Source organism: Anomaloglossus baeobatrachus, chromosome 1 (genome assembly GCF_048569485.1).
Source record: "Anomaloglossus baeobatrachus isolate aAnoBae1 chromosome 1, aAnoBae1.hap1, whole genome shotgun sequence".
Lineage (NCBI taxonomy): Eukaryota > Metazoa > Chordata > Amphibia > Anura > Aromobatidae > Anomaloglossus > Anomaloglossus baeobatrachus.
The window spans coordinates 551614286-551626608 of record NC_134353.1 but is presented as its reverse complement, the minus strand read 5'-3'; the positions used below and the strand labels follow the sequence as shown (position 1 = coordinate 551626608).

The window sequence follows — 12323 nt, the reverse complement described above, 5'->3', positions numbered from 1 at the left end:
CCAGTTGCAACTCGTTCTAGGCGTGTATTAGAACAGATGGCCTGATCACACTACACAAGTCTCTAAGAAATGTTAAAGCAAATTGCTGTCAAGATGAGGGGCATAAATGAGCGTGATGCACTCCGCCCCCCCCAGGTTTACAACTGAGCACTGCTCAGTCAGCCTAGAAGATTTCTTATTTTAATCCTGCTATAACCCTGTTTTGTGCACAGCTATAAACTTATTCTGCTCAGTCAGCTCTATGTGCGTTGCTATAAATAAAAGTGCTTCTCAATAAATTAGAATATCATCAAAAAGTTAATTTATTTCAGAAATTCAGTACAAAAAGGGAAACGCATATATTATATAGTTATTACAAACAGAGGGATCTATTTCATTTGTTTTTTTGTTAATGTTGAGGATTATGGCTTACAGCCAATGAATACCCAAAATGAATTCTCAGAAAATTAGAATAATTACCACAAAACACCTGCAAAGGCTTTCTAAGCGTTTAAAATGGTCCCTTAGTCTGGTTCAGTAGGCTACACAATCATGGGGAAGACTGCTGACTTGACACATGTGCAGAAGTCAGTCATTGACACACTCCACAAGGAGGGTAAACCACAAAAGGTCATTGCTAAAGAAGCTGGCTGTTCCCAGAGTGCTGTATCTAAGCATATTAATGTAAAGTTGAGTGGAAGGAAAAAGTGTGGTAGAAAAAGGTGCATAAGCAACTGGGATAACTGCAGCCTTGATAAGATTATTAAGAAAAGGTCATTAAAAAATTTGGGGGAGATCACAAGGAGTGAACTGCTGCTGGACTCAGTGCTTCAAGAGCCACCACACACAGAGGTATCCAGGATATGGGCTGCAACAGTTAAATTCCTTGTGTCAAGCCACTCATGACCAATAGACAATGCCAGAAATGTCTTACCTGGGCCAAGGAGAAAAAGAACTGGACTGTTGCTCGGTGGTCCTAGATGTTAATTTCAGATGAAAGTAAATTTAGCATTTCATTTGGAAATCGCGGTCCCAGAGTCTGGAGGAAGAGTGGAGAGGCCACAATCCAAGCTGCTTGAGGTCTAGTGTGAAGTTTCCACAATCAGTGATGGTTTGGGGAGCCATGTCATCTGCTGCTGTAGGTCCACTGTGTTTTATCAAGACAAAAGTCAGCGCTGCCGTCTACCAGCAAATATTAGAGCACTTCATGCTTCCCTCTGCCAACAAGCTTTTTGGAGATGGAAATTTCATTTTCCAGCAGGACTTGGCACCTAACCACACTGCCAAAAGTACCAATACCTGGTTTAATAACCAAAGTATCACTGTGCTTGATTGGTCAACAAACTCCCCTAACCTAAACCCCATAGAGAGTCTATGGGGTATTGTCAAGAGGAAGATGAGACACCAGACCCAACAATGCAGACAAACTGAAGTCTTCTATCAAAGCAATCTGAGCTTCCATAACACCTCAGCAGTGCCACAGGCTGATCACCTCCATGACACGCCACATTGATGCAGTAATTCATAAAAAAGGAGCCCCGACCAAGTATTGAGGGCATTTACTGTACAGACTTTTCAGTAGGCCAACATTTCTGAGTGTAAAACCATTTTATCAATTGGCCTAATAATAATCTAATTTTCTGAGATAATGAATTTGGGTTTTCATTGGCTGTAAGCCATAATCATCAACATTAACAGAAATAGACACTTGAAATATATCCCTCTGTGTGTAATGACTCTCTATATAATATGTGTTTCCCTTTTTGCATTGAATTAGTGAAATAAATTAATTTTTTGATGATATTCTAATTTATTGAGATGCACTTGTATGTTAGGTTTATAACTAACCAGGCCTGAAGTAGGAGAAAAAGTCTGTTCTTCTCAGTCAGCCAAGAAGTGTTTTTTTTCTCTTCCGCTTCAGTCCTGCTTTGTACCCAGCTGTAAACCTGTGGGGCTGAGTGAGAAGATTAGTTGCGCTTACTCATTCTGTTCCTCTGCTTCACAGGAACATAGGGGTACTTCTCACATAGCGAGATCGCTACTGAGTCACGGTTTTTGTGACGCACCAGTGACCTCATTAGCGATCTTTCTGTGTGTGACACTGAGCAGCGATGCGGCCCCTGCTGTGAGATCACTGATCGTTACACACAGTGCTGGTTCATTTTTTGGACGTTTCTCTCCTGCTGTGAAGCACACATCGCTGTGTGTGACAGCGAGAGAGCAACGATCTGAATGTGCAGGAGCCGGCGTCTAGCAGCCTGCGGTAAGCTGTAACCAAGCTAAATATCGGGTAAGCAAGGGAAGCCCTTTCTTAGTTACTCGATATTTACCTTGGTTACTAGCGTCCGACGCTCTCAGACTGCCAATGCCGGCTCCCTGCACACGTAGCTGGAGTACACATCAGGTAAATAAGCACAGCGGTTTGCTTATTAACCCGATGTGTACTCTAGCTAGGAGTGCAGGGAGCCAGCGCTAAGCTGTATGCGCTGGTAACATGGGTAAATATCGGGTAGCCAAGCGCTTGGTTACCCCGATATTTACCTTAGTTACCAAGCGTAGCATCGCTTCCACGCGCCGCTGGGGGCTGGTCACTAATCGCTGGTGAGATCTGCCTGATAGCTCACCAGCGACCATGTAGCGACGCACCAGCGATCGCTGGTGGGATCGCTGGAGTGTCGCTAAAGTGTGACGGTACCCTTACTCTAACATCACTTTAAGGCCTGTTTCAGACGTCAGTGATTCTGGTACATATGTGCTAGTTTTTATATGTACCAGAATCACTGACATATGCAGACCCATTATAATCAATGGGTCTGCTCACACATCAGTGATTTCTCACTGACCGTGTCTCCATGCAGCGTACACGCATGTCCGTGATTGCCGCACAGAGACATGTCCATTTTTTTCTGGCATCACTGATGTCCCACGGATTACACTGTGGTGTGGTCCGTGAAACACTCACCAGAAAAACATGGTCATTGAAAATAAAAAGCATTTTTAACTCGCCTTCTTCAGCGCTGCTTGTCTCCCGCCTCTGCTGGCTGCTGCTTCAGAGCTGGCTGCTTAGGCCTCTTTCACACATCGTTTTTTCTTTATCGCTCCTAATTGGGAGACCCAGACAATTGGGTGTATAGCTACTGCCTCCGGAGGCCACACAAAGCACTACACTTAAAAGTGTAAGGCCCCTCCCCTTCTGCCTATACACCCCCCGTGGGATCACGGGCTCCTCAGTTTTCATGCTTTGTGCGAAGGAGGTCAGACATCCACGCATAGCTCCACTGTTTAGTCAGCAGCAGCTGCTGACTATGTCGGATGGAAGAAAAGAGGGCCCATACTAGGGCCCCCAGCATGCTCCCTTCTCACCCCACTTTTGTCGGCGGTGTTTGTTAAGGTTGAGGTACCCATTGCGGGTACGGAGGCTGGAGCCCACATGCTGCGTCCTTCCCCATCCCCCTTAGGGCTCTGGGTGAAGTGGGATTTTACCGGTCTCCAGGCACTGAGACCGTGCTCCATCCACAGCCGCTGGGGAATCTGCTGGATATGGAGCTGAGTATCGTCAGGGACATGGCCCTGCTACGTCAAGGTACTCTGTGTCCCCGTACAGACCGCACGCAGACACACTGCAGCATTGCTGGGTGTGTTAGTGCGCCGGGGACAACAGCGCTGCGCGCTTGTGCCACTACTCACTACAGCTCTGCTGAGTGAGTTAATGTATTGGGAACTGCCACGCCGGCCGCTGCTGTCAGTTTACGCTGCGGCGCGGCTGGGACTTGTGGTGCGCCGGGGACTTCCGCGCTGGCCGTGCATATATGACGGCCGCGCTTATTACTCGAGTCCCCGGCTTTTGCGGCCTAGTTTCGCTTCGTTCCCGCCCCCAGGCCTGCCAGTCAGGGGAAGGGCGGGACGCTGTACAGAACATCAGCGCAGAGGGCTGGAGTCTACTTTACATACTCCAGCCCTCACACTGGGCACAGTGGGACGCCAGTTTCCCGCACTTTGTCTGAGGCACGCCCACGGTCCGCCCCTCTTCACAGAACGCCGGCAGCCATTCCTGTGTGCAGTCTGAGCTGGAGAGGGGAGACAAGTTCTGGGAGACCCAGACACGGGATTCTGGCGACCACACACCCGCGTTTGCGCGGGCGGTAAGCGGCACCTCTGGTGCTGACCCCACTAGTGCCGAAGTGTACATTTGTATTTTTATGCTTGCATGCTATACATTGCACTGTACGGTCGCTGGTGATTCTTGGCTATATACCCTCCTAGATTACTCAGAGGAGACAACAGCATGTCATCCGCAAAAAGCAAGGGTGCCAAGGCACAGGCTTTCTATGCTGCTTGTACCGCATGTGAGGCTACTCTACCGGCAGGTTCCACTAACCCCCATTGTGTGCAGTGCTCGGCCCCTGTGGCACTTGCTCGGCCGGGGCCTCTGCTAGAGGTGACCCAGGGAGAACCACCTGTGAATACTGTCCAGGTGACGGGGACGGAGTTTGCAGTTTTTGCGGATAGATTGTCTGTGACTATGACTAAAATTCTAGAAACTTTGCAGTCTAGACCAGTAACTCAGACCATGGGCACTGTTAAATCATTGCTCCCTGGTCCCCCTCAGTTGGAACAGCTCCGGGCTCCGGGGGTGTCCCATGCATCCCAGGGTGAAGGCTCTGACACGGACGACAGTCCCAGACAGCCTAAGCGAGCTCGCTATGAGCGGCCCTCGACTTCATCACACTGGTCAGGGTCCCAGCAGGAGGACTCTCTGTATGATGAGGCGGAGGTAGCTGATCAGGATTCTGATCCTGAGACCGCTCTCAATCTGGATACTCCTGATGGTGACGCCATAGTGAATGATCTTATAGCGTCCATCAATAGAATGTTGGATATTTCTCCCCCAGCTCCTCCAGTGGAGGAGTCAGCTTCACAGCAGGAGAAATTCCATTTCAGGTATCCCAAGCGTAAATTAAGTACTTTTCTGGACCACTCTGACTTTAGAGAGTCAGTCCAGAAACACCACGCTTATCCAGATAAGCGTTTCTCCAAACGGCTTAAGGATACACGTTATCCCTTTCCCCCTGACGTGGTCAAGGGCTGGACCCAGTGTCCCAAGGTGGATCCTCCAATCTCCAGGCTTGCGGCTAGATCCATAGTTGCAGTGGAAGATGGGGCTTCACTTAAAGATGCCACTGACAGACAGATGGAGCTCTGGTTGAAATCCATCTATGAAGCTATCGGCGCGTCGTTTGCTCCAGCATTCGCAGCCGTATGGGCACTCCAAGCTATTTCAGCTGGTCTTACACAGATTGACACGGTCACACGTACATCTGTTCCGCAGGTGGCATCCTTAACCTCTCAAATGTCTGCATTTGCGTCTTACGCGATTAATGCGGTCCTGGACTCTACGAGCCGTACGGCAGTGGCGTCCGCCAACTCCGTGGTTTTACGCAGAGCCTTGTGGTTAAGGGAATGGAAGGCAGATTCTGCTTCCAAAAAGTGCTTAACAAGTTTGCCATTTTCTGGTGACCGACTGTTTGGTGAGCGTTTGGATGAAATCATTAAACAGTCCAAGGGTAGGATTCATCCTTACCTCAGCCCAGACAAAACAAACCCCAACAGAGGAGGGGACAGTCGGGGTTTCGGTCCTTTCGAGGCTCGGGCAGGTCCCGATTCTCCTCGTCCAAAAGGACTCAAAAGGATCAGAGGAGCTCAGATTCTTGGCGGGCTCAGTCACGCCCCAAAAAAGACAGCCGGAAGACCCGCTACCAAGGCGGCTTCCTCATGACTTTCGGCCTCCTCTCTCCGCATCCTCGGTCGGTGGCAGGCTCTTCCGCTTTGGCGACATTTGGCTGCCACAGGTCAAAGACCGTTGGGTGAGAGACATTCTGTCTCACGGGTACAGGATAGAGTTCAGTTCTCGTCCTCCAACTCGATTCTTCAGAACTTCTCCACCTCCCGACCGAGCCGATGCTCTTCTGCAAGCGGTGTGCACGCTAAAGGCAGAAGGAGTGGTGACCCCTGTTCCTCTTCAGGAGCAAGGTCACGGTTTTTACTCCAATTTGTTTGTGGTGCCAAAAAAGGACGGGTCTTTCCGTCCCGTTCTGGATCTAAAACTGCTCAACAAGCACGTGAAAACCAGGCGGTTCCGGATGGAATCCCTCCGCTCCGTCATCGCCTCAATGTCTCAAGGAGATTTCCTAGCATCAATAGACATCAAGGATGCTTATCTCCACGTGCCGATTGCTCCAGAGCATCAGCGTTTTGTACGCTTCGTTATAGGAGACGAACACCTTCAGTTCGTAGCTCTGCCTTTCGGGCTGGCGACAGCCCCACGGGTCTTCACCAAGGTCATGGCAGCAGTAGTAGCAGTCCTGCACTCTCAAGGTCACTCTGTGATCCCGTATTTGGACGATCTACTGGTCAAGGCACCCTCTCAAGAGACATGCCAACACAGCCTGAACGTTGTGCTGGAGACTCTCCAGAGTTTCGGGTGGATCATCAACTTTTCAAAGTCAAATCTGACCCCGACCCAATCGCTAACATATCTTGGCATGGAGTTTCATACTCTCTCAGCGATAGTGAAGCTTCCGCTGGACAAACAGCGTTCACTACAGACAGGGGTGCAATCTCTCCTTCAAGGCCAGTCACACCCCTTGAGACGCCTCATGCACTTCCTAGGGAAGATGGTAGCAACAATGGAGGCAGTCCCTTTCGCGCAGTTTCATCTGCGTCCACTACATTGGGACATTCTCCGCCAATGGGACGGGAAGTCGACATCCCTCGACAGCAACGTCTCTCTTTCTCAGGCGGCCAAGGATTCTCTTCGGTGGTGGCTTCTTCCCACCTCATTGTCAAAAGGAAAGTCCTTTCTACCCCCATCCTGGGCGGTGGTTACGACAGACGCGAGTCTTTCAGGGTGGGGAGCAGTTTTTCTCCACCACAGGGCTCAAGGTACGTGGACTCAGCAAGAGTCCACCCTTCAGATCAATGTTCTGGAAATCAGAGCAGTGTATCTTGCCCTACAAGCCTTCCAGCAGTGGCTGGAAGGCAAGCAAATCCGAATTCAGTCGGACAACTCCACAGCGGTGGCATACATCAACCACCAAGGAGGAACACGCAGTCGGCAAGCCTTCCAGGAAGTCCGGCGGATTCTGACGTGGGTGGAAGACATGGCATCCACCATATCCGCAGTTCACATCCCAGGCGTGGAAAACTGGGAAGCAGACTTCCTCAGTCGCCAGGGTATGGACGCAGGGGAATGGTCTCTTCACCCGGACGTGTTTCAGGAGATCTGTCGCCGCTGGGGGATGCCGGACGTCGACCTAATGGCGTCCCGGCACAACAACAAGGTCCCGGCTTTCATGGCACGGTCTCACGATCACCGAGCTCTGGCGGCGGACGCCTTAGTTCAAGATTGGTCGCAGTTCCGGCTACCTTATGTGTTCCCACCTCTGGCACTGTTACCCAGAGTGCTGCGCAAGATCAGGTCCGACTGCCGCCGCGCCATCCTCGTCGCTCCAGACTGGCCGAGGAGGTCGTGGTATCCGGATCTCTGGCACCTCACGGTAGGCCAACCGTGGGCACTTCCAGACCGACCAGACTTGTTGTCCCAAGGGCCGTTTTTCCATCGGAATTCTGCGGCCCTGAACCTGACTGTGTGGCCATTGAGTCCTGGATCCTAGCGTCTTCAGGATTATCTCAAGAGGTCATTGCCACCATGAGACAGGCTAGAAAACCATCCTCCGCCAAGATCTACCACAGGACGTGGAAGATATTCTTATCTTGGTGCTCTGCTCAGGGAGTCTCTCCCTGGCCATTTCATTGCCTACTCTTCTTTCCTTCCTGCAATCCGGTTTGGAAAAAGGTTTGTCGCTAGGCTCCCTTAAAGGACAAGTATCAGCGCTGTCTGTATTTTTTCAGAAACGCCTAGCACGACTTCCTCAGGTACGCACGTTCCTGCAAGGGGTTTGTCATATCGTCCCTCCTTACAAGCGGCCGTTAGAGCCCTGGGATCTGAACAGGGTTCTAATTGCTCTCCAGAAGCCGCCTTTCGAGCCTATGAGGGATGTTTCCCTTTCTCGCCTGTCACAGAAAGTGGTTTTTCTAGTAGCGGTCACGTCTCTTCGGAGAGTGTCCGAGCTAGCAGCGCTGTCATGCAAATCTCCCTTCCTGGTGTTTCACCAGGACAAGGTGGTTCTGCGCCCGATTCCGGAGTTTCTCCCTAAGGTGGTATCCCCCTTTCATCTCAATCAGGATATCGTCTTACCTTCTTTGTGTCCTCATCCAGTTCATCAATGTGAAAAGGATTTGCATTTGTTGGATCTGGTGAGAGCACTCAGAATCTACATTTCCCGCACGGCGCCTCTGCGCCGCTCGGATGCACTCTTTGTCCTTGTCGCTGGTCAGCGTAAAGGGTCGCAAGCTTCCAAATCCACCCTGGCTCGGTGGATCAAGGAACCAATTCTTGAAGCCTACCGTTCTGCTGGGATTCCGGTTCCCTCAGGGCTGAAGGCCCATTCTACCAGAGCCGTGGGTGCGTCCTGGGCATTACGGCACCAGGCTACGGCTCAGCAGGTGTGCCAGGCGGCTACCTGGTCGAGTCTGCACACTTTTACCAAGCATTATCAGGTGCATACCTACGCTTCGGCGGACGCCAGCCTAGGTAGACAAGTCCTTCAGGCGGCGGTTGCCCACCTGTAGGAAAGGGCTGTTTTTACGGCCCTATCACGAGGTGTTATTTTACCCACCCAGGGACTGCTTTTGGACGTCCCAATTGTCTGGGTCTCCCAATTAGGAGCGATAAAGAAGAAGGGAATTTTGTTTACTTACCGTAAATTCCTTTTCTTCTAGCTCCAATTGGGAGACCCAGCACCCGCCCTGTTTTCTTAGGGATTTTTGTTTTTTCGGGTACAGATGTTGTTCATGTTGAATGGTTTCAGTTCTCCGATGTTTCATCGGATTGAATTTGTTTTTTAAACCAGTTATTGGCTTTCCTCCTTCTTGCTCTTGCACTAAAACTGAGGAGCCCGTGATCCCACGGGGGGTGTATAGGCAGAAGGGGAGGGGCCTTACACTTTTAAGTGTAGTGCTTTGTGTGGCCTCCGGAGGCAGTAGCTATACACCCAATTGTCTGGGTCTCCCAATTGGAGCTAGAAGAAAAGGAATTTACGGTAAGTAAACAAAATTCCCTTCTTTTCCATCAGTTACAATCCGTTTTGTGACTGATGCATCGGATCTGTTGCAGAGTGTGGTAAAACTGATGTGATGGATCCTGTAAAAAAAAAACAAAAAAAAAACGGATCCGTCGTACCACTTTTTTCACTTTTTTTTCTGACCAGAAATGAATTTACATCTCATATGAGTATGCTCGGTTGAAAAAAACGGATACGTCGATGGAATCCGTCATTTTACGGATTGCGACGGATCCTGCGCCCATAGGTTTCTATTATAACAAACGATGGACGCTGACGGATCCGTCGCTGTCCGTTTTTTCGACGTAGACAAAAAATGTTCATGTGGACGTCGGCCAGACAAACATTTTATGACTGATCTGTCACACAACGGATCCGTCACACGACGGATGTAACGTGAGGCTATCTGTCGCAATCCGTCGCTGATACAAGTCATTGAGAAAAAAAATCGGATCCAGCGCTAGATCCGTTTTTTCCACAAAATGACGGATTTTGACTGATGGCAAAAAACTGATGTGTGAAAGAGGCCTTATTCTCATGCATATTCATGTCTGCAGCCACACCTGACCCAGCAGTAGCTGCAGCGGGGGCGGAAACACAGCAGAGCCGAAGAGTTCAGCACCACAGACAGCAGGAGCGGGGACAGGTGAGTTGATCACTATGTGCAATCACGTATGACTGATCATGTCTCACGGATTGCACATGGACAACCCACGTGTGCCATGAATCACGGCACTCGGAGGGACATAAGCGCTTTTAACAACGTCAGTGAAAAACGTCTGTCTGTAGCAGCGTGTCTTCTGTCAACCTGTCCTGATGGCTGTCTTTGATAGTTTGCAGCTGGAAATATGTGAAAACAATAATATTAGTTTACAGGGTCACTCTAGGCAGTCTCTTGCAATTTGTGACCTTCTGGCAGCTCCAGTGTTTTATGAAGTAAGTCAGCGGTCCAAATAAATACAAGTCTGTCAGGCTCTTATAGAAATGCATTGGTCGCTTGTGACGTAACTTCTGACTTCCAGCCAGTCAAAAGATACAGATACAAGATGGGCCAAGGGACTGGAGTGTCGCTGAAAAAACAAAACACTCGAGTGGTACTTTAAAAATATAGCTATTTGTTTCTTTTTTCATTTTTTCATATATCGTATAATATATTGCTGGTTGTTTTGTGCCCAATGAGAAATTTGTTTTGTTACATAAAATGTACTGTTTAACTTTTACTACTTTTTCTCCTGGAGTGGTAGAAAAAAAAACAAAATGTGATTTTTGACTTTTTTTTTTTTTTTTGGGGGGGAGGGGGGGTCTTTGGCATCAACAGCCCTAAATATGCACGTGATGCACGTGTATGATCTCCTCTCCATTCCTGACATGAGATGAGGTCCTGTTTTTGGATTCCAGCGGTGGGAACAAGATGTTGGCCATTTCTTGCGTACCCTATTGATATTCCATAAATGCAAACCACTGATCCCTCATTGTAATGCCATGTGTATATTCCATTTCGAAATAAAACATTTAGCATATTTGTAAGGGTGGCAGTCTGCGTATGTCATATAGGGGCATATGTTTACACCGCTGTGCTCAACCACACAACCCGGTGAACCCAGCAGTCAGCAATCGCCCATGATAATCATTTAGGGAAGGATCAATAGTAATGTTGCTGTAAGTTTATATTCTATGTTAATGGCAATGTTTCTGGCTTGTAAATGTGCTGTGTCTGCATTACTTTAGTGATGGCCTTATCCGGGTGTTCACAAAATCCCAGGAACGCACGGCCAGTGCTGAGGAAATCCAGGCTTTTGAAGATGAACTGTCCCAAGCTATTATTGATCCTAAAACTGGTAACCTGGGGGACATTAAACTAGAGGAACTTCCAGGAAAAGAGCATCTCAGTGAACCCGGTAAGTGTGCATATAGCCTTAGTGCAGCATTTTTTGTCAATGGGGCACCCCTACCAACTATATTTTTCAAATGTCCAAAAAGCATAAAATACAATACACACCACTGTTAGGTGTGGTAGTGATATTTAATTAATAGGGATGATCGAATACCACAAATATTCGGCTTTGCGAATATTCAGCGAATAGGTCATCACTATTCGCGAATATTCGATGCGCAATGTAAGTCTATGGGAAACCCGAATAACAACTATTCGGAACTATTCGGGCTTCCCATAGACTTACATTGCGCATCGAATATTCGCATAGCGGTGACCTATTCGTCAGATATTCGCAAAGCCGAATATTTATGGTATTCGATCATCCGTATTAATTAACATTTTACGTTAAAATTGGAAATAGACTTATCATTTCAGTGTACCCCCCTTACCTTGCTTCTTGTGATCAAGCTGGAGAAGGTTTGATCACAAGAGGTAGAAATGGTGCTGGTTTGTAGAAATTGGAAAAAAAGAAGGATTTTCTGATTTTATTGAAGTTTCTGCTGTTCTTCATCCACTATGCAGCAGTGTGGTGTTTTTCCAGTTATTAGCACTTGTAGACCAGACCGGCTCATTTTGCCCATACACTGTCAGGTAGCACATATTTTTCCTAAAATCCTATATTCTCACATGGAATATAGGATTTATTCATGCAGTGATGTGAAATAAATGATGGCAAGCTTTGTACCAATTCCTTTCTTACAGGCACAAAGGAAGGGCAGACTCGTCTGGTGAATGTAGATGGCAAAGTGGAAGCCTACCAGTGGAGTGTTAGCGAAGGACGCTGGCTCAAAATTGGGGATGTGGTTGGCTCTTCTGGAGCTACTCAGCAAACTTCTGGAAAAGTTCTCTATGAAGGAAAAGTATGTAGACATTACTGCTCTGCTACATAAAGTCACGTGATCTTCTGGAATGTAATAAGGTTATCTGAGTAAGGCTAGGTTCACATGAGTGTATTAGGGCCTTCTGAATAAGGCTAGGTTCACATGTGTATTAGGGTCTTCTGAATAAGGCTAGGTTCATATGAGTGTATTAGGGTCATCTGAATAAGGCTAGGTTCACATGTGTATTAGGGTCTTCTGAATAAGGCTAGGTTCAGATGAGTGTATTAGGGTCCTCTGAGTAAGGAGGAGTAGGAGATACGATGTTGTTCCTCGTTCCTGCGGCAGCACACATCGCTGTGTGTGAAGCCGCAGGAGCGAGGAACATCTCCTTACCTGCGTCCACCG

The 12323-nt window shown here is 48.4% G+C and overlaps 1 protein-coding gene across 2 annotated transcripts in view; it reads left to right on the top strand.

Annotated features, from left to right (window-relative positions):
• The window catches only part of PLAA (phospholipase A2 activating protein), an 84094-nt gene that overhangs the window by 34631 nt on the left and 37140 nt on the right, over positions 1 to 12323 (top strand). For both annotated transcript variants that reach the window (XM_075316832.1, XM_075316838.1), the window contains exons 7-8: positions 10890 to 11059; positions 11800 to 11957. In XM_075316832.1, the coding sequence (XP_075172947.1) occupies positions 10890 to 11059; positions 11800 to 11957 (328 nt within the window). The remainder of the gene's footprint in view (positions 1 to 10889; positions 11060 to 11799; positions 11958 to 12323) is intronic.